General features: G+C 39.7%; 1 protein-coding gene across 7 annotated transcripts in view; it reads right to left on the bottom strand.

Moving 5' to 3' along the window:
* The window catches only part of PAM (peptidylglycine alpha-amidating monooxygenase), a 233,852-nt gene that overhangs the window by 61,483 nt on the left and 151,393 nt on the right, over window positions 1-20,976 (bottom strand). For all 7 annotated transcript variants that reach the window (XM_054032538.1, XM_054032536.1, XM_054032535.1 and 4 more), the window contains exons 8-12: window positions 17,104-17,152; window positions 13,037-13,104; window positions 10,668-10,748; window positions 10,292-10,368; window positions 9,095-9,198 (exon numbers count right to left, since the gene is read on the bottom strand). In XM_054032538.1, the coding sequence (XP_053888513.1) occupies window positions 9,095-9,198; window positions 10,292-10,368; window positions 10,668-10,748; window positions 13,037-13,104; window positions 17,104-17,152 (379 nt within the window). The remainder of the gene's footprint in view (window positions 1-9,094; window positions 9,199-10,291; window positions 10,369-10,667; window positions 10,749-13,036; window positions 13,105-17,103; window positions 17,153-20,976) is intronic.

The raw sequence follows: 20,976 nt of genomic DNA on the forward strand, positions 1-20,976 counted from the left end.
TTGGTGGTCCAACGGTTTAAAACTGTCCTTCTCTTTTCATCCCAAAATATTATATCTTAAACTGCAAGTGGATTCACAGACAGAGCTATGGGCAAGACTGCTCTTCTCCAGAAAACTATGATCTTTATTTTGGATGTGGAGACTGCTACACTGTCTACACTATATCTGTCACTTTAAAATTAGGCTAGTGTGTGTCATATGGGCCTACATCTTGACATCAATATTTGCTCTGAAAAAGAAGATTATTTTACCTGTACAGTAACCTTTTTTTCAATGTTCTTCAAGTTGTGCAGTCCTTATACATACTCCACAGCTGGTGATTGCATGTCGAGTGCACATATTCAGAGCACTTTCTAGTTAGCAGTGCCTGGGAGTGGTGCATGCTCCCTTGTGCACTCAGTGAGGGTATAAAGGGTGGAGTCACCCCTTCAGGTCCTTCACCACTTGGCGAGCTCATAGCTTGTGGACTCTGAAATAGTGGAGATCAGTCGTGGAGTGAGTGTGGTGCATGGATTACACATCTTGAAGAACATCCATTACTGTACAGGGAAGCTCTTTTTCTTCTTCCAGTGATAATCTGTATCATATTCACAGCTGGTGACTCCCAAACAGTCGTTCTTCCTAGATGGAGGTACAAGGAGTTCACACCAACAGGGACTGAAGCACGGTCTTGCCAAACCCAGGATTGACCTTGGTTGCTTGCACTAGTGCAGGGATCGGCAACCTTTGGCACGCGGACGGTCACGGTAGGCACCCTGGTGGGCCGGGCCAGTTTGTTTACCTGCCGCGTCCACAGGTTCGGCTGATCGCAGCTCCCACTGGCCGCGGTTCACCGCTCCAGGCCAATGGGGGTGGCGGGAAGCGACGGCCAGCACATCCCTCGGCCTGTGCCGCTTCCCGCAGTCCCAATTGGCTTTGTCAATGTGTGAGCAGCTGACCAAGTTGCTGACCTGCAAATGTCCCTTATGGGAAGCCACTAATGCAGTCTGTGCTCTGGTGGAACGCATTAGTTAGTACTCTGCTAGTGGGAGGTGCTGCTGCCAGGCAAAAGCATAAACCAATGCACTGGGCTATCCAGCTAGATACTCTCTGGGTGGACATTGCCTGCCCCCAACCCTCTCTCCATAAGCAACAAAATCCTGGTGGATTTCTGAAAGTACCTAGTCCTATCCAAGTAGAATAGCAGGGCCCTTCTCACATCCAGTGTATGTAACTACTGCTCCACCCTTTCCGCATGAGGTTTCGGTAAGAATACAGCCTTATTAACGGTTTTATTGATGTGGAATTTGAATACCACCTTAGGCAGGAATCTAGGGTGGATATCATTGCCCTTATGTATGATAGCGTATGGTGTTACTGCCATCAAAGCCTGTATCTCTCCTAGCAGCCAGGCCAATGTAACTACCAGGAGAAAGGCAACTTACACACACCCACAGAGAGAGAGAGAGAGAGAGAGAAATGGATATGTTGCCAATGGCATAAATTAGGCCTCCATGAGAGGACCCAGATTGAGGTCCCACACTGAGACAGGGCACTTAGGTGGCGGAAAGATTCTAGAGATGCCATCCAGGAACCTCTTTGCCATTGGGTGTGAAAAGACAGAGAAGTGGTCAATCAGTGGATGTATGGCCAATATGGCTGTGAGATGCACCTGCAAAGAGCTTAGGGAGAATACTACTGTTTCAAATGATAGAGTTACTCCAGTATATGCTAGACACCTGCTTGGTCCAGGGAAATTTTTACCAACTTCTGTTGGTCCAATGAAATATATTACCTCATCCACCTTGTCTCTCATATATCCTGGGACCAAAACAACTACAACAACACTGCAAACAACATATTCAAAGTAAAACACACTGGGACAAAATTTGCTTTTGCTGGGAGAAAACCCTTCTTCCTCTTGTTTTAAGAGGGGGTTTGAAAGTAATGGACAGTTACCTGGTAAAGAACAAAAGAAGCAGTTCACCCCAGCCATAATCTTATAAAGGGATCTCAGTGGGGAACTGGGGAAGAGAGCCATTTTGCACCAGAGCATGATGAGGGAGGCTGCTGTAGCAGGATGGTAGAAAGGGGGTGGAAGATGCTACCTGTCTACCTGTCCAATGGAACACAGATGATGCCCCAAGAACTCCCAAGGAAAAGGTGAATTAGTGAGGGACATTGTGGTTAGGATGTTTCATTGTTTTGGGAGATCTGTAATCTGTACTTTCAGTGATTAAATATAGCAGTGCACTAATATGTTAGACTGGGCTGTCTGACTATTGTGTGTCCTCGAGAGACAAATTGTAAACCAGAAGTTTCATGCCTCTGGTGTGGAATCATGGGAGAGGGGTTTGTTTAAGTTTTGGGGAGTCTAAAGGGTCAGCGGTTTGCCCAGAATGGCTAGGCAGCTAGATAGCAAGTTCCTACACTTAGACGGGGGTGCCAGATAGGAGGTCTGTGCCCTGAGTGTGTGCCTAGAGATCTGAAGTTTTGGGCAGTGCCTGGACTCCATTCAGATGCCAGGGGCTTGATACACCCCAGACATCCAGAGCACCGAGGTTTGGATTCTCCACACAGCATTCCTAGTGGGTGGCCTGGAATTAATGCTTGCTAGGATCTGTGCCAACAAGTTCCTGGTTGATTCCTTCCTGCTATTTATCAGTATCTCCTGCACTGCGCTGGAGCACGAGCTCTCTGATAGCATCAACCAGTGAGTGTCCACACAGTCAGGGGGAGGGAGTGGAGAATTGGGAGCAGAAACCTGCCCTCATTCCGAGTCAGAAGATTCAGGGTCACCAGAAGAGAGGCCTGGGGCACTATGGAGAAGTTGCGCAGCTCTGAATACCAGGTCTGTCTTGGCATGCTGGGGCCAGGAAGATCACTGTAGCCCTCTCATGCTGGATCTTCTGCAACACCTTTGGGAGCAGCAGAACTGGGGGGGAGGGAAGGGAGGGAAGAAAGGGTAGAAGAGTGCCTTTATCCAGGGGAGGAGGAATGCATCTAACTAGGACACTGAGCCCCTTCCCCCACTTAAGCAATATCTGTGGCAAACAGGTCTTTGTGTGAGGTCCCCCATTTACAAAAACCAAGAAGAGACCCTCTCAATGAACTGAGCAGTCATGATTCCTCATGAAACGTTTGCTCAGATTGTTTGCCATTATGTTGTCTAGTCCTGTCAAGTCGACTGCTAACAAACTGATGTCATGCCTCATGATAAACTTCCATAGTTGCACTGCTTCCTGGCAGGGTCATTATGATCTGGTCCCTCCTTGCTTGCTGAGGTAAAATACTGCAGCCATGTTGTCCGACATCATCTAAATGGAATAGCCCTGAATGTCCAGTAGGAATACTCTTCAGGCATTGTGCATAGCCCATAGTTCCAGTATGCTTGTGCCTGAGGACCTCTCCATCACTGACCACTGGCCCTGGGCCAAAAGGTTGCCATATGTGCCTCCCATCCAATCATGGAAGCAACTTTAAGTATGATCCTGGATGGAGGATCTGGAGAAAATGGGACTCCACTGCAGGAGTCGTGGGGAATATTTCCACCAGTCCAGAGAGTGAAGGACTGATGGTTAGATGTATACGAGCAAATCCAAATGCTGTCTGCAGCAAGTTAACAGTATCTATGCCTGCAGCTGACTAAAGTGGAGCCTTGCATATGGTGTGTCGAAGATGCAAGCTGGCTTGAGGACCATCAGCATGACGCAGTCTCTTATCTGAGTTTGAGGGTTGGACTGTAGATCAAAGCACAAGTTCTGCAAGGTCCCAAATCAGGCAGGCCAAGGCCTTGGTAGCATCCATCACAGTCCCTATGAACACTATTGGTCATATGGGCTTAAAGGTCAATTTCTTTATGTTCACCAGCAGGCCCAGATGTGACAGCATCTCAAATATCTTCACACTGGACTGCACCTGGGGCTCTGAGTGACCTCTGACTGGCCAGTTGTCAAATTAGGGAAACACCTGGACACCTATCTTTCTGAATTAGGCATCCACCACTGCCAGACATCTTGTAAATAATGTGGGTGATGTTGAGAGATGGCAAAACTTGGCACTAGTAGCGATTGTCTCCTAATGCAAACCCCAGGAAGCACTTGTGGGCTCAATGAATTGTGCTGTGGACATTTGAATCCTGAAGGTTGAGGGCAGCATATCAATCCTTCTGATCTGGGGACAGGATGCTGGATGCCATGGATACCATCCAGAACCTGAGCCTTTTGATGTAGGTGTTCAGGCCCCAGGATAGCTCAAAGACCTCACTTTTGTGGGGGGGATGAGGAAATATCTTGAGCAAAATCCTTTTCTCCTTTGCTGCAAGATGACCTCTTCTATGGCACTGAGAATAAGAGGGACTGAACTTCCTGGTGTAAAATGCTCTTAGTGGCTGGGGTGTAGACCGCCAAGAACCTGAGTGTGGCCCTAGAGTCTTTAAGTGACCTCATGGCCTCATCCATCTTGTTGTAAAACAAGGAGCAACCTTCAAAGGTCCCTGATTGCAGTGTGTAGCTCCCTTGGAATTCCCCAGGATGAGAGCCATAACGAATGCAGCAGCCATTGCCCAGGAGGCTGCATCTGTGGCACCTAAAGCCGTCTGAAGGTCAATTTTAAATGTCCAGCTGCCCCTCTGACACCAAAGCCTGGAATTTGCTTCTGTGTTCTCTAAAGTTGCCATTAGTTATAGAAGATGTTATGATCTTACAGTGCAGCCAATGCCTACTCCGGCACCAGGACTTCAGCTGGAAAGGACAAGGCGGTGTTGTCCAGACTGGCTGCTGCTGCCGTGCCCCTCATCCTGGGCATGCAGAGATGATTGGGGCTCCTTCAGGTGAGGAGATGTCAACCTACACCTAGAATACATTGGAGAGGCCAAACCCATGGCAAACTGAGGTTCTCCTGGAGCCCACATATGCCACTGGAGGCCACAGAGGCTGGTACCAGCTGTCAGAATACTGGTATAGGTTGATACTGGGATCATAATGCTTTAGAAGCTGGGCTCCCTTCCCTGGTATGAACACGTGGATTTGGCTATGAATAAATATGGGCTGAGGATGACAGGTAGCACTCCGAGAGTGGGAGAGTCCTCCCTGGCATTGGCAGCACCAATGGTATCAGTCCCAAGGGGCAGAGAGATCTTCCTGCAGGCAACACCAGACCCAGGAAACTGGACTGTGGAATTGACATATGGTGCTTGCATTTCTGAAGGGGCAAGGAGACTTCCCCATGTGCATGGCGGGAGGCTCTATTTTTGAAGAGGTATCCTGTACCTAACCCCAATAAGCCTTGGAAATTAAGGTAATGGTTCCGCAATTGCCCTGTCACCATGTGGAGTCAATTTCATAATCAGGGGCCCAAAATTAACCTTGAATCTGGTCTGTCAGACCCCGCATGGACAGATCTTTGGCACGTGCAACAAGACCCATCTATTTTCACAGGCAGTTGGGGAAGGGGCAGATTGAGGGATGTCCTGAGGAAACTGGAGAGGTTTAAATTCATAAAGGAAGATGATGTGCAGGAGTTAATATGATGGGGGTATGTCTTATTCCTCTGGTTGTGTGTATTTCAAATTCTTTAAAAAGTTCCTTGAGCTATGGGCAGGCACTTTTGTGTCTACATTTGAATAAATATTGAGTAAGGAGTCACTAGAAAAGGAATAGGAAAACTTGTTTCTTTGATAAAATATAAGTTTCTCTGCCACATGTAATAGAAGTCTACATAATAGTAGTTACCTTTATATACAGATTATTTATACGTCCAAGCGGGGTGCATCATAGAATAAGATTACAAATTAAGGTGCAAGGTAAAGAATATTTTCCATGCTTTCATATTAGGTCATCTCCAGACCAGAAGATCTTTTCTTTATATATTTCACCATAAACATTAAAAAACAAGACCAAGAAATTTGCACTTTGCAGAGGAATGGGTGGTACAACATTTAAAGGGGAAAAAGCCACTAGATTCTATGGGATTAGATTAATAATTTAAGTGGGCCAAAAGATGACAAATTCAGTTTTATTTACTCAGATATTAAGTAAATAATACAGGAGGAAGGAACCGAACTGAAAAAATGTGTGATAAACAGGACAATAATCCAGCACATTGATTAGGAAAGAGAGTTTAGAGGTTATTGTAGAAAAATCATTAAAACCATCATTCTGTTGCACAGCAGCAGTTAAAAAAAATCAAAGAAGATACTAGCTTGTATTAGCAGAGAAACTGCATAATAAATCAGAGTTTATAACGAACAAGAAATTTGTTAGATGCCAAATGGAATATCGTGCACAGCCATGAACAGTGTAGAGAGACAAGATGGGTGAAGTAATATCTTTTATTGGACTAACTTCTGTTGGTGAAAGAGACAAACTTCTTAATTACACAGAGCTCTTCTTCAGGTCTGGGAAAACGTATTAAGAGTGTCACAGCTAAATGCAAGATTGAACAGACAGTTTAGCATAAGTAGTTAGCACAAGAATGTTAAGATGACAAAGTCAAGCCTCAAAAGTCAGGAAATTGGCCAGGCAACTTTATTTTGGCACCCTGGTACATAACAATTATGATACAGTCTTTAATTACTTGATCACATATTATTTGCACTTCCTAACACTTGAGTATTTGACTGTGCAACTGTAAAATTCTTTTAACATAGGCTTTTGTATGACAGAGGAAAAATTATTTAATGGTAAAAGCTACTGAAGCCAGAGGAGAAACAGTAAATAAGCTAGCTCAATCGGCATTCGGGTTATCTGACAAATACAGTCCAGTGTGGATAGGACAAAATTTGATTAAACCAAGATAAAATTGTTTCTTTTAGGAATCAATGCAAATTTAGAATTATTATCCTTTGCACAAAGAAACACAATGCACAGTGAATTGAAAAGAAACACAATTAAACAAAACAAGATGAACCTTTTAGGCCTTGACTAGACAATTCACTGTGCTTGGGGACAGGGCAATTGCAGAATCAGGGCCTTGTTTTCCAAGATTTTTAACAAGGACTGCTCAGCGGTACCTCACACAGAAGTTGTGGGCTTGATGCAGGAATTGCTGCGTGAAGTTCTATGGCTTGTGTTATGCAGTAGGTCACATTAGATGATCATAATGGTCTCTTTTGGCCTTAAAAGAATCTATAAACATTATATAGCTAAATCAACCATTGGTATTTACTGACAAATATGAACTGCAATTATTTTTGATACATATTCCTTGTTAAATTATTTTTAAAGCTCAGTAGAGGAACAATAGAAATAAAGATACTGCTCCTTATCCATTTTCCAGGAAATAATATGTGTGGCTCAAAGACTTGTTATTAAAATAGTCAAGGGGACTATTTTCAGTTTCACAACGTTTTCATTTGTTTTTAAGTAAGATATGTAATCCATGCATTCTTTATAGTTGTTTAATTGTGTTAGTAGTAACTTCCCAGATATCCAGTGTAATACTCAGCAATGTTAATTGTGGATTTAATTGTGTGATTGTAATCTAGGATTTTTAATACTTGGTGGTAATTTCTTCTTACCACTGTATCTTTGTACACTTCCACAAAATGTTTCTGCCTTCTGTGTAACTGCTTAATGTGCATGTTTTTTGCTCCAGTTTAGTGGATGTCCAGTACAAACCACATAATGAATTTTTAAGTTTTTTTTTATATTAAACATTTAGCATTAGTGTCAGGGCACATCTGTTCCCAATATTTATTTCTAGCTTTTATGTGCAAGAACTATTCAAACATTCTCTTAAACTGAATAACGTTTCGATTTACTGGTTTAAATTTTCATATGCGGTAATAATGGATTTGTAAATTTCTACAGTATGGCTATAATAACTGGTTGGACAGATATATACTGAGAGAGAGGTAATTCCAATGCCCAAACTAAAGGAATTAGCACAAATTAGCATGAGATACATATTACTCTTAATCGTTGAAAGGATATTAGCACATACAAAAAAAATCTTCTCTAGACAAGATATCCTCTTGCTACCATTAAAAACTATACTATTGTTCAATATAGTTTTAAGATTATTCTATAGTGGGGTATAGTTTATCCATTGTGGAAGTTTTACATTTCTTTTTTTAAACAACATTTCAGTTTGTATCTTACATTTGGATATATTTATATTAATTTTGTGAGCTTTATAAAAAACAGTTTTCAAACATATTCCCTCTCATTTCTCCTTCAGTTGCTGTTACCCACACAAATACTTTAACTAAAGAAATATGACTACCAAGTGTTGAACACCAAAATCTGTGCTGAAGTCAAGGGACTTGAGGGTGCTCAGCACATTGCAGGATTAGCCCCTTAAACAGCTGCAGTATCTAACTCCAGAAGTGGAAGACTCAACCTCTACATATCTCTTTTCCTATTCTATCTCACAGGGTGAAGCAAGAATTAACGTTTTAAAAAATGGATCCTCAAGTGAGAGGCTAATGTGTCTATTTTAAAAATAAAAATATATACCTAGTAAAATGGACAATTTAGAGCCCTGGCATTATCTCCTGCTGAATAGCACCATTGAAAAGTAATAAATAATAAATCATTCAGAAGAAAATGAGTTTTATTGTTGTCTGTCAGCTTATATATGAAAGAAAAACTCTTTTATTCAACAATACTATTTTTCCTTTTTGGTACTCAAGATTTCAAAATGTAACCCAAAATAATAAACTTAGGTAATAATTACTCCTGGAAGAAAATATAAGAAAATCTGTAAGGTGTAGTTAAACATGTGCTATGTTGGCCTTAAATTATCTTGAGCCATCAATGCCATCAAATGACAGACAATACTTGTAACTTGGAGTTTTTGAAAAAATACTCCCGTGAAATAGTCCTTTTAGATATACTTCTAAATCAGGTATTTGGCTGAATGGGTTAATTTGAGCAATGTGGTTAGAAGGGGGATTATTAGCCAAAGTACAGGCAATTATGTAGGCCAGAATGGCCTTTTCCTGACCATGTTTATATTCCTAACAGTCTGGGGAGCAAGCCAAACAATTTCAACAGAATGAAGACGTTTGCTAGGATACCTTTGAGGGGATCGAAAACATGAATGCATGTTCTACATAACCAGTACAATGGTAAGAGAGTTTTTTTGAAAAAAGCAGGTATAAAAAACATACCCTATGTGTGTCTCCGTCGTTCTACCTTCACCAGTGAAAACACACCTAGCTGCTAAAGTATCACCAAAGCTAATGTCTACAGGGTGTTCCACAGGATAGAAGGCCTGAAAAAGAATCCAAGGAAAATGGTGTATTAGAATTAGTGAACACTCTCAATAGGTGACTTCCTCTGTATTCTTATTTTATTTGTGAATCATTTTCTAATATAAATAATTTCATTCTCTATATTAAAATATATGCACACAAAAATAATATGAATCTGAAATTAAAATGCTTTAAAGGTGATCCACAGAACAAGTAACATAATTCTATGATAACTAAGCAGACTCAGTGAAAGAAATGAACAGAACATAAAACCCCAACAAAACTAAAACTACTTTAAGAGCCACACCTCTCTCTCAGTGGCTCTCACTACATGTGTCTTAGCACAAATCATGCTGGTGACATCAGTTAGCAAAAAACCTGCTGAACACCCTGTATACTAGCTCGCTCGTGAATAAACAACTGCTGGTTTTGTTTGTTTTACTCTCTGGGACAACTTCACTATGTTTTTAAAAGGTAAAAATATGTCAAGGATATAAAATAATGAATTATGAATCTTGCTCACAAGACTGCTCTCTGTATTACTAGATATATGCAAGGCAGTGCTGAGAATGCAGACTGCCAGTACAGGAGCTGTTCTCCTTTGTGAAGAAGGGAGATAGGAAAGGAAAGAGAGCAACTAGGATCCCCACCTTCTAAGTAACTGAGTGGAGAAATAAAGAGATAAAGGAGAAATTTTCTTCTATTGTTTCTATTTCCTTTCCTGTCAGCTGCCTGGGATGAGGAAAGAAAAATGGCACAAGTGTCAGAATAGCCAAAGGCAATCGTGTGTCATAAAAACACAACTTGCTATTACATTGTGATGTCTGCATCATAATATTGCAGCAAAGCACAGCAGTGTTTGGTAGTGATGGCACAAAATCACATACCAATGAAATATGATGTAAATATGACTGTCACAGTATAATTTTGTGGCTCTCCAACTCCAGTTGATGAAAAACGTTAATTATATGTTATAGTCTGAACACAATACTATACATTTTAAAAACAAGAATATATCGTGCAAAGCTAAAGCAGAAATACATAAAACAGATTTAGACTTTGCTGCTTAGTTTTAAATAAACATAATTAGAAACAAGAAAAAACTAAACAAACCTGTGGTAGTTGCGGACTCTGTCTACCAATCAAGGTCCACTGACCATTTCTCACTCTGTATCCACTTACCACCTTACCTACAATAAACATTTACCACTGCATGAATGTCATATATAATACTTTAGAAAATTCAACATATTTTGTATTTGCTATTTTTCTATTAAAGATGTATTACTTAAATTAATAGACTGATTTATTGAAGAAAAATATTTTAAACAATTAAGTAAATTTTCTGTTCAAGTTTAAATAATGCGATAATAAGATTTTCGGATCTATCTTTAACTCAGATTGTAAGTTAAAGTTGGATAGCATTTTAGTTATATTAATTAGAAAAAAGAGGCAAATACTTGATATTACAGCGGCAATGAACTCTTACCTAATCGGTGTGTATGAACTCTATAGGCAAAGAGGTGCATTGGATACTTTTGATAATGGCAGGCAATATCTGCATCAACCACTGTTAAAACATAAACAGCAATAAAACATTTTAAAAAGGCTACTTATTCATCCAAGGAAAGTGATTTTTACAGTACTTCACGGAAACATATACATTTGGAAGCAGTGTATAAAAATCTGCAATGTAGATTCAGGTTTAAAAGGCAGTGGACAATAATCTCTTACATTTCTATAGGAATTTTAGCCCAAAATGATCCCCAAATATTTCACAAAGAAACTGACATACAAATTATACTTCAAGTGGTAATGGACCACTTCAAGCATTACTGAGATGCATCTACTTCTGGGCTGAAACCTAGAAGCTACAGCAAATAGCTCTTCAATAATTTAGAACAATAAATTTGCTTATATATTATCAGGTTGAACACTACAGAAAAAAACAAAGATAAGAGACAAAAAAGATAACCACATCAGGGAAACTTAGATAGGCAAATTAAGCATAGTAAAAGAGAGATGATAACAGAGGTTTCATTTTAAAGGTATTTAATGTATAAAAACCACATATAATCACAAGGCAGTTTCAGAGAGTCAGATTTAGGCATGGACACTAATGGGGCTGTGTCTAAGGTCCTGTCTGCTGGAGTCTCTCACACAATCCTATGCCTTTGTGGATAAGGGTTTCCTTTGGGAAAGACTGGGAGCCAGAGTCTGGGGAGAAAGTAAGGCACCAGCTTGCACAAGGGACATGTTGCACAGCAGACAGCTCTTCTACAGGGGCCTCCTGTAACCAACCATCTCTTCTTTTTACCATGTCAAAATAGCTGGGCAGGTTAGAGTAAAACAGCCTATAAAGAACTGTTAGTGGGTGAACACCAAAAGATCCAAAGTTATTAATGGAGCTGGGAAATTGAGAAATTTTCATCTAAATGATTTTTTTGACAGAAAATTCAATTTCTGCACAATGAAAATTTTCTGTGAGAAAGTTTCAATTTTGCAGATTTTTTAAAATTTTATTTTCTGTCTGAAAACACATCAAAATATTTAGCTTTGGTTCAGACAGACGCAAGTAAAAATATTAAAGTTTGCTGAACTGACCTAAAATGTTTATTCAGTGATAGTTAAACATTAGACTGCATTCCATATGGTGGTGCATTGCCCCAGAGGAGTTGTGGTTAGGAGACAATGGGGGCAATCAGGCATCCAAGCTACAACTCCTGTGAGGCAACATACTGCCACAGGGAACTGCAAGGTAATGTTGAACTGGCTCAAAATGAAACACGTTAGGTGTGTTTAATAAACAGACATTTAACATTTTGATTTGGGAATATCAAAATTTTTTGATTGAAAATACCGCAATGAAACATTTTCCCATTTCTGGACCAAAATGTTTTGGAAGTTTTTGTTTCATTAACAAGTTTCAATATTTCAACTTTTCGTCCCAATTTGGGAGAAAAACAGCATTTTGAAATATCAAAAATTCCTGCAAGGAAAGAAATTCCAATTTTTGATAAACTTCTTAGTAAATAAGGAAATCTGTAGCGTAGGGGTTGGCAACCTTTGGCATGCGGCCCATCAGGGTAATCTGCGGGCGGGCCACAAGACATTTTGTTTATTAAGTAAAAATTCGCTGTTCCTGGCCAATGGGAGCTGCGGGAAGCGGCAGCCAGCTTGTCCCGGCAACTGGGAGCTGAGGGGGGCTGTGCCTGCGGATGTCCAACGTAAACAAAATGTTTTGTGGCCCACCAGCAGATTACCCTGATGGGCTGCATGTCGAAGGTTGCCAACCCCGCTTTAGCAGATTAAGAGAGAGATCCCAGCAACTTCAGATGTTTCAGTAGGTTGCAGATGAAGTCAGAAACGGGATAAAGAGTGAAATATTGCAATCTTAGACATTAGCAAATGTTCCTGCATGTATTACATTTTTAAAGAAAAAATAGTCACCTATTTTTGGCCCAAGAAGTGCACTTTTTATTGGCAAGTGAAATGTTTGTTTCTTTAAGTGGAAGAACTAGGCCAAAAAAACCCAAACCAAAACAACCCCCCCCCACTTTAATAGTTGCCTACTGATTGTGTAATTTTAAAAAACAAAATCCAAAACAACTTTCAGATTATGTTACATTGATGATTATTCTTCTATAGCATACTGTTAGGCTCTTTGAACCTAGTCTGATGGAACAGCAATCTAAATTGAAGAGAGTAGGTATTTTTTAGTATTTATTTTAGTTAGCAATAAACTTTCACCTATGATTTTGCAATTCAGAGAGTCTCCGTGAAATTATTTTCCATATTAGACAGATGAACACCAGAAGATAAAAATTACACAGATTGCTTTATACGGTTCTCGCTCACCTTTTTCCCCTGGTGGTATAACAGTATTCACAGACATCATAAGATACATGCCAGCAATCAAAGGTTGCCTGCAGAAAAATAACGACATTTACCTCAAAGCTCCATAAGCCAATTAATTGGTAAAATAGTCCTCTGCAGGCTATACGATCCATAACAATTAAAAGTCCCCATAGATACTAAACCTAAAATGTTGTATTACTATTAAAAATCAATTTTCAAGGTGGAGATTCATAAAATCATAGGACTGGAAGGAACCGCAAGAGGTCTTCTAGTTCAGTCCCTTGTACTGAAGGCAGGATTAAGTATTATCTAGACCGGGGTGGGCAAACTACGGCCCGGGGGTCACATCCGGCCCTTCAGATGTTTTAATCTGGCCCTCGAGCTTCCACTGGGGAGCAGGGTCAGGGGCTGCCCCGCTCAGCACAGCTCCTGGAAGCAGCGGCATGTCCCCCCTCCGCACGCCGCCCCTGCAGCTCCCATTGGCAGGGAGCTGTAGCCAATGGGAGCTGCAGGGGTGGCGCCTGTGGATGGGGCAGTGCACAGAACCCTCTGGCCACGCCTCTGCTTAGGAGATGGGGGCGGGGGGAGGGACATGCTGCTGCTTCTGGGAGCTGCTTGAGGTAAGCACCGGCCAGAGCCTGCATCCCTGACCCCCTCTCCTGTGCCCCAACTTCTTGCCCTAGCCCTGATCCCCCTCCTGCCCTCTGAGCCCCTTGATCCCAGCCCAGAGCACTCTTCTGCACCCCCAACCCCTCATCCCTCGCCCTACCCCAGAGCCCGCACCCCCTGCCCCAGTCCGGAGCCCTCTCCCACACCCTGACCTCCTCTTTTCTGGCCCCACCCCAGAGTCCTCACCCCGTCCCGCACCCCAACCCCCAATTTCGTGAGCCATACAATTTCCATATCCAGATGTGGCCCTTGGGCCAAAAAGTTTGCCCACCCCGATCTAGACTATCCCGGACAGGTGTTTATCGAACTTGCTTTTAAAAATCTCCAATGACAGAGATTCCACAACCTCCCTAGGCAGTTTATTCCAGTGCTTAATGACCCTGATAGTTAAAGTTTTTTCTAACGTCCAACCTAAACCACCCTTGCTGCAATTTAAGCCTATTGCTTCTTGTCCTATCCTCTCAGATTAAAGAGAACAATTTTTCCCGTCCTCCTTGTAACAATCCTTTATGTACTTGAAAAGTGTTATGCCCCCCTCTCAGACTTCTCTTCTCCAGACTAAAGAAACCCAATTTTTTCAATCTTCAGTCATAGGTCATGTTTTCTAAACCTTTAATAATTTTTGTTGCTCTTCTCTGGACTTTCTCAAATTTGTCCATATCTTTCCTAAAATGTAGCGCCCAGAACTGGACACAATACTCCAGCAGAGACCTAATCAGCGTGGAGTACAGTGGAAGAATTACTTCTTGTGTCTTGTTTACTACACTCCTGCTAATGCATCCTAGAATGATGTTTGCTTTTTTTGTTTGTTTTTTGCGCAAAAGTGTTACACCGTTGACTCATATTTAGCTTGTGATCCACTATGACCCCCAGATCCCTTTCCGCAGCACTGCTTCCTAGGCAGTCATTTCCCATTTTGTATGTGTGCAACTGATTGTTCCTTCCGAAATGGAGTATTTGCATTTGTCCTTATTGAATTTCATCCTATTTACTGCAGACCATTTCTCCAGTCTGTCCAGATCATTTTGAATTTTAATCCTACCCTCCAAAGCACTTGCAAACCTCCCAGATTGGTATCATCCTCAAACTTTATAATTGTACTCTCTATATTAATTATCTGTATCACTGATGAAGATATTGAACATAATAGGACCCAGAATTGATCTCTGCTGGACCCCACTCATAATACCCTTCCAGCATGACTGTGAACCACTGATAACTACTCTCTGGGAATGGTTTTCCAACCAGTTATGCAGCCACTTTAGTATTTCCCTAGTTTGTTTATGAGAAGGTCATGCAAGACCGTATCAAAAGCCTTAATAAAGTCAAGATCTACCACTTCCCCCCATCCACAAGGCTTGTTACCCTGTCAAAGAAACCTATCAGTTTGGTTTGATATGATTTGTTCTTCACAAATCCATGCTGACTGTTACTTATCACCTTCTTATCTTCTAGGTGTCTGCAAATTGATTGCTTAATTATTTGCTCCATTATCTTTCCAGGTACTGAAGTTAAGTGGATTAGTCTGTAATTCCCCTGATTATCCTTATTTCCCTTTTTATAGATGGGTACAATATTTGCCCTTTTGCAGTCCTCTGGAATCTCTCCTGTCTTCTGTGACTTTCCAAAGATAATTACTGATGGCTCAGATATCTCTTCAGTCAGCTCCTTGAGTATTTAGGATATATTTCCTCAGGCACTGGTGACTTGAAGACATCTAACTTGTTTAAGGAATTTTTAGCTTGTTCTTTCCCTATTTTAGTCTCTGATCCTACCTCATTTTCACTGGCATTCATTAAGTTATATATTCAATTGCTACTAAACTTTTTGGTGAAAACAAACAAAAAAGTCATTTAGCACTTCTACCATTTCCATGTTTTCAGTTATTGTTCTCTCCTCCCCCCCCCCCCCCGAATAAAAGATCTAATCTGTCCTTGGTTTTCCTCTTGCTTCTAATGTACTTGTAGAATGTTTTCTTGTTACCCTTTATGTCTCTAGCTAGTTTAATCTCATTTTGTGTCTTGGCCTTTCTAATTTTTTCCCCTATATGCTTGTGTTGTTTGTTTATATTAATCCTTTGTAATTTGACTTAAAACATTTTTTGTTGGACTCTTTTTTGAGTTTCAGATAATATAAGATCTCCTGGTTAAGCCAGTATGGTCTCTTGCCATACTTCCTATCTTTCCTACGCAGTGGGACAGTTTGCTCTTGTGCCCTTCACAATGTCTCATTGAAAAATTGCCAGTTCTTTTGGACTGTTTTTTCCTTTAGACTTGCTTCTCATGGGATCTTCTCGCTGAGCTTGCTAACGTCTGCCTTTTTGAAATCCATTATCTTTATTGTGTTGTGTTCCCTCCTACCATTCCTTAGAATCATGAACTCTATCATTTCATGATCACTTTCACCCAAGCTGTCTTCTACTTTCAAATTCTCAACCAGTTCCTCCCTATTTGTTAAAATCAAATGTAGAACAGCTTCTCCCCTTAGTGGCTTTCGCCACATTCTGAAATAAAAAAAAGTCTCCAATACTTTCTAAGAACTTGTTGGATAATCTTGCCCTGCTGTGTTATTTTCCCAACAGATGTCTGGGTAATTGAAGTCCCCACCGCTACCAACTCCTGTGCTTTGCATGATTTTGTTTGTTGTTTACAAAAAGCCTCATCCACCTCTTTTTCCTGGTTAGATGGTCTGTAGTTGACCCCTACCATGACATCACCCTTGTTTTTTACCCCTTTTAGCCTTACCCAGAGACTTTCAACATGTCTTTTTCCTATTTCCATCTCAATCTCAGTCCAAGTGTATATATTTTTGATATATAAGGCAACATCTTCTCCCTTTATCCCCTGCCTGTCTTTCCTGAGCAAGCTGTACCCTTCTATACCAATATTCTAGTCATATGTATTATGCCACCAAGTCTTTGTGATGTCAAATAAGATGTCATACCTTTCTCCCCCAACTTTTTTTTTTTTTTTTTTTTTTAAAGATGAAGTAAATTTGAAAGCATTTTTCACAAGCTTGAGAAGAAATAGGGCAAACACTAAAATAACATTAACATGTATATTCCTCTTTAGTTTCTTCCCCACCCCAAATTTCTAATACCATACTAGGCTCCCAAACTAACATCGTCCAATGGTGTTATGATGTATGTGTAGCATAATATAAGAAAGTTACCTAGTGTGAGAGCATTTGACTAACAGGAAATAAATTGTGCATTTTATTGTAAAGCTATAATGTTATTCAAAGCTTGTGTTCATGTGTGTTCATTTCAGGCTGTGCAAAAGAATTTTGGACCTGTTCCCACTGGAGTAAGTGACCAAACTCACATCAGCTTCTATGGCAACAGGGGACCCCTGGATTACATTTGGATGAATTCCATGAAATGTATTCAAAGTACTTGCCTTTGATGGGTCAGATGTAACGTTACACCAGAGCAATCCTTGTGTTTATCTGCACAAAACATGAAACAGGAATTTAACAGTTTATTTTTAATGATTAGTAACTGTAAATGTTAAGTGATTTTTACTTAGTGAATAAAAAAATGTTAAAAGATAAGATGCCTTTGCTATACACGTTACATTTATTCTCCCTGCACCAGTCTTGATGGTGAAATTGTATTTGCATCACAATCCTCTGAACTGTGTTAGAATTTTTTTATTGTTCAGAACTACAGCAGTCTGAAAGTCATAGTGCTGCACTTAGTTTTTAAAGCAAAACCAGGAGTGATCTCAAGCGTGAAAAAGTAACAGAGACAGCATTTTTGGCAGGGATTAAAAAATACAGAACTTTGTGCCTTGCAATGTATATGTGGGTTGCGGGGAAGGCATTTTTATAAAACCCAAAAGCAGTCATTTTGCTACGCAACCAGCTAATTTAAATTTGACAGAAATGATTGAAAATGAATGATTTTGAAGAGGGGAATCTGAATTTTATTTTAATGGATAAAAAGTTTACTGACAGAAATGGCCACATTGCCTCATTATAAAGTCAAAGCATTTGCACTTAGATATTGTACTTGAAGAAAAAAATCATTTCATACAACTATTGAACTATTCACCAATCTCCATTATGTCCAACATCATTAATTTATTATGTAATCATTGCTCAATAATCGTAACACTTCAACTTAAAAAGGACACTGTTAACTTGATACCTAGTCAATTTCAAACAGAGTTAAAAATAGTTTCAGGTATTTAACCAGCTTGACTTTTTTTGTTTTGTTTTGTTTTCACAGCTATATCTTCCTATGATAGAAAATGTTTTACATAGAAACTGGCTATAGTGAGATAATGAAAGTGTCTATAGAATAACTGCTATTAAATACACAAAGTAAATAAACTGGATAAAAAACAGACAAAAATTCTTATCTCCTAATCTTTTTGTTAATCTTATGTGATAGCTGTAGCAATTATAGGTGAAAAGTGTTCAAACAAATGCATTTTTTTAAACTGATGGTATCTTTAAATGTTTCAAACAATCAACCAGAAATAAGGTGTATGTGATATGGTTCATTATGATGCACAAGAAGAGACTGAATTGGTAATGACATTTTTTAGTTAACTAGACTCTGCACTAAGGGAAGTCCAGGGAAAAGGATCAAGCTTTTTGTTACAGAACTAATTTGACAGATTAAAAAAGGATGGGGATATTTTCTGCTAACCAGGAAGTAACTGTACTTTCAAGAGAGTCAATTTGAACAGCGTGATGTTTTTTCTTCATACTGGCATACACACCCTTAGCTCAAGAATGAGTGCTGAACATATACAGATGTGAGAAAAAGAGTGATCACAGTCTGACTAGTTAGGAAGGGTTAAGATTTAAATAAAAGCAGCATAAACTTTTTTATAACTAGATATTGTGTTGCATACAGCATCTCACTATTAACTGATGATCAGCTTTCTTTCATTAACATTTGAGTTTGCCTTAAATAAAACGCAAACAAAAATAGGAGAAAATATAAAATGGACAGTGGTGGAAAGTAACTAACTCTTTTTGTAGTACTGTGTACTCATGAATTATTAAAAAATGCTACATCAATAAAGAAAGTTGTCAAAACAATTTCTCTAGGTTCTCTCTTATTCCCATCACCATGGTATTTGAGTGTTTATGTTTCCTTGGTTACATTTTTCCAACAGGTATTTCTACAGCAAACAAACTGAAGCTGCAAGTCATTGGTGCTGAATCTTTCACACATAGAAACAAAGCAAAAAACTCTTCTTGATATGTGTAAAGGAAACAAAACTGAATGAAGCTTTCTTATCTTGATCATGGTTATCAGCCAGGTAAGATCCATTTACTGTAGTCATGTCAAATGTTCTGAAAACAATGTCTAGGAGACTTCTTGAAAAAAAGAAGTGTCATGAAGCAGAAACAAAAGCAGCTGAAAACTTAAGTGGCAACACAGATAAGAAAAGCAGATCTTTTCAATACAAATGGAACCTCTGACTGCATCTCATAAGCTTTGTGGAGTAAGGCCTAAAATAGAAAGAATTCTGTAACTCTTAATGCTCTTGTACAGTGGGTGAAATATGGCTTCAGCAGAAACCACAAGCACAGAATTTCAATTACATTCAAAGTAACAATCCTGCAAATCGCCACAACACCACAATGATATTCTCAAAATTAGCCATTATTGTTGGCACATCTCTCTCCATATTACAAAAGAGCAAAACAACTTACCAAATACACATGGTTCACTATGAACAATGGGAAATGAAGACTTTTAATAGGAGGCTATTCTTTCTTAAATACCACATACGTTTTACGTAACATGATTGGTTTAGTACTAATCTTTTAAACAAAGCTTTAGTTAAGATAATCATAATGCCCAATGAGGTGAAAGACAGTACTTTCCCACTGAGAGAGTTATAAAACAAAGCTCTTGTTATAATGAGGGATTTTAATATGGATTTTTATTTGCTGAGAATTCTAAAAACCAGGAAAAACGCAAATCACTAACATGTATGCTTTTTAAGGAATAGCCTTACATATTTTGAATGATTATGTTATTCAGAAAATTACATGCATGGGACTGCATGTGAACTTTAAACCTGTCTAAAACTCCTTTACTTCAGATGTTTCATATTTTATAATTCCCAGCAACACATAGAATCATAGAATCATAGAATATCAGAGTTGGAAGGGACCTCAAGAGGTCATCTAGTCCAACCCCCTGCTCAAAGCAGGACCAATTCCCAGCTAAATCATCCCAGCCAGGGCTTTGTCAAGCCAGGCCTTAAAAACCTCCAAGGAAGGAGACTCCACCACCTCCCTAGGTAACACATTCCAGTGTTTCACCACCCTCCTAGTGAAATAGTTTTTCCTGATATCCAACCTGGACCTCCCCCACTGCAACTTGAGATCATTGCTCCTTGTTCTGTCATCTGCCACCACTGAGAACAGCCGAGCTCCATCCTCTTTGGAACCCCCCTTCAGGTAGTTGAAGGCTGCTATCAAATCCCCCCTCATTCTTCTCTTCTGGAGACTAAACAATCCCAGTTCCCTCAGCCTCTCCTCATAAGTCATGTGCTCCAGACCCCTAATCATTTTTGTTGCCCTCCGCTGGACTCTTTCACATAATATTCAAATTCAAATGCACTAACACTGATGCATGTAGAACACTGGTTAAATTTTAACATTGAAAGAATTATTTTCATCAGAACAGGGCAAGTACTGAACCACTTTGTGTATGAAACACATTCAAATAAGTGAACAATGCATCAATACATTCATAAATAATGAAATACTCTATCAAAAATTAATGTGTCCTATTAAATTCTGAGTGATGACACACTGACCACACTCTAGTCTTTTTCCCCCCTGATCTATTGATCTTTTCTCAAAAAATGCATTTTTTTCCCCTCTCGAGATTTGAATATCGACATTTTGGGGGTCTCTATGGAAAACGAGAATTTATTTTCCATGCTCATAGGTCTCAGTTTATTTTGAGCACACAATTTAGATATATAGGGAGAAAAGAGGAAGAAGGCAAGATTGAAAGCTAGAGTAGACGAGGAAAAAATGCACTAAGCAGTTGCTGAGGTCCAGGAAAAAAAAAAGCGGTGAAGATACTTCATGCCAAAAAGAGCAATACTCGTCAATCACAAAAAACAAATGCTGCTTCCAAAAGAATCAAGTCCGGGGTCAGAAAACACTAGGGAAGGAAAGTTACTGGATCTTGAGTAGGAGAACTGAAGAAAAACATAAGTACAGGACAGAAAGAGAGAGAACGAGAGAAAGGTCATTACATTTTCTAAGGCATTAAAATGCTTCTA

This window comes from Malaclemys terrapin, chromosome 6 (genome assembly GCF_027887155.1).
Source record: "Malaclemys terrapin pileata isolate rMalTer1 chromosome 6, rMalTer1.hap1, whole genome shotgun sequence".
Lineage (NCBI taxonomy): Eukaryota > Metazoa > Chordata > Testudines > Emydidae > Malaclemys > Malaclemys terrapin.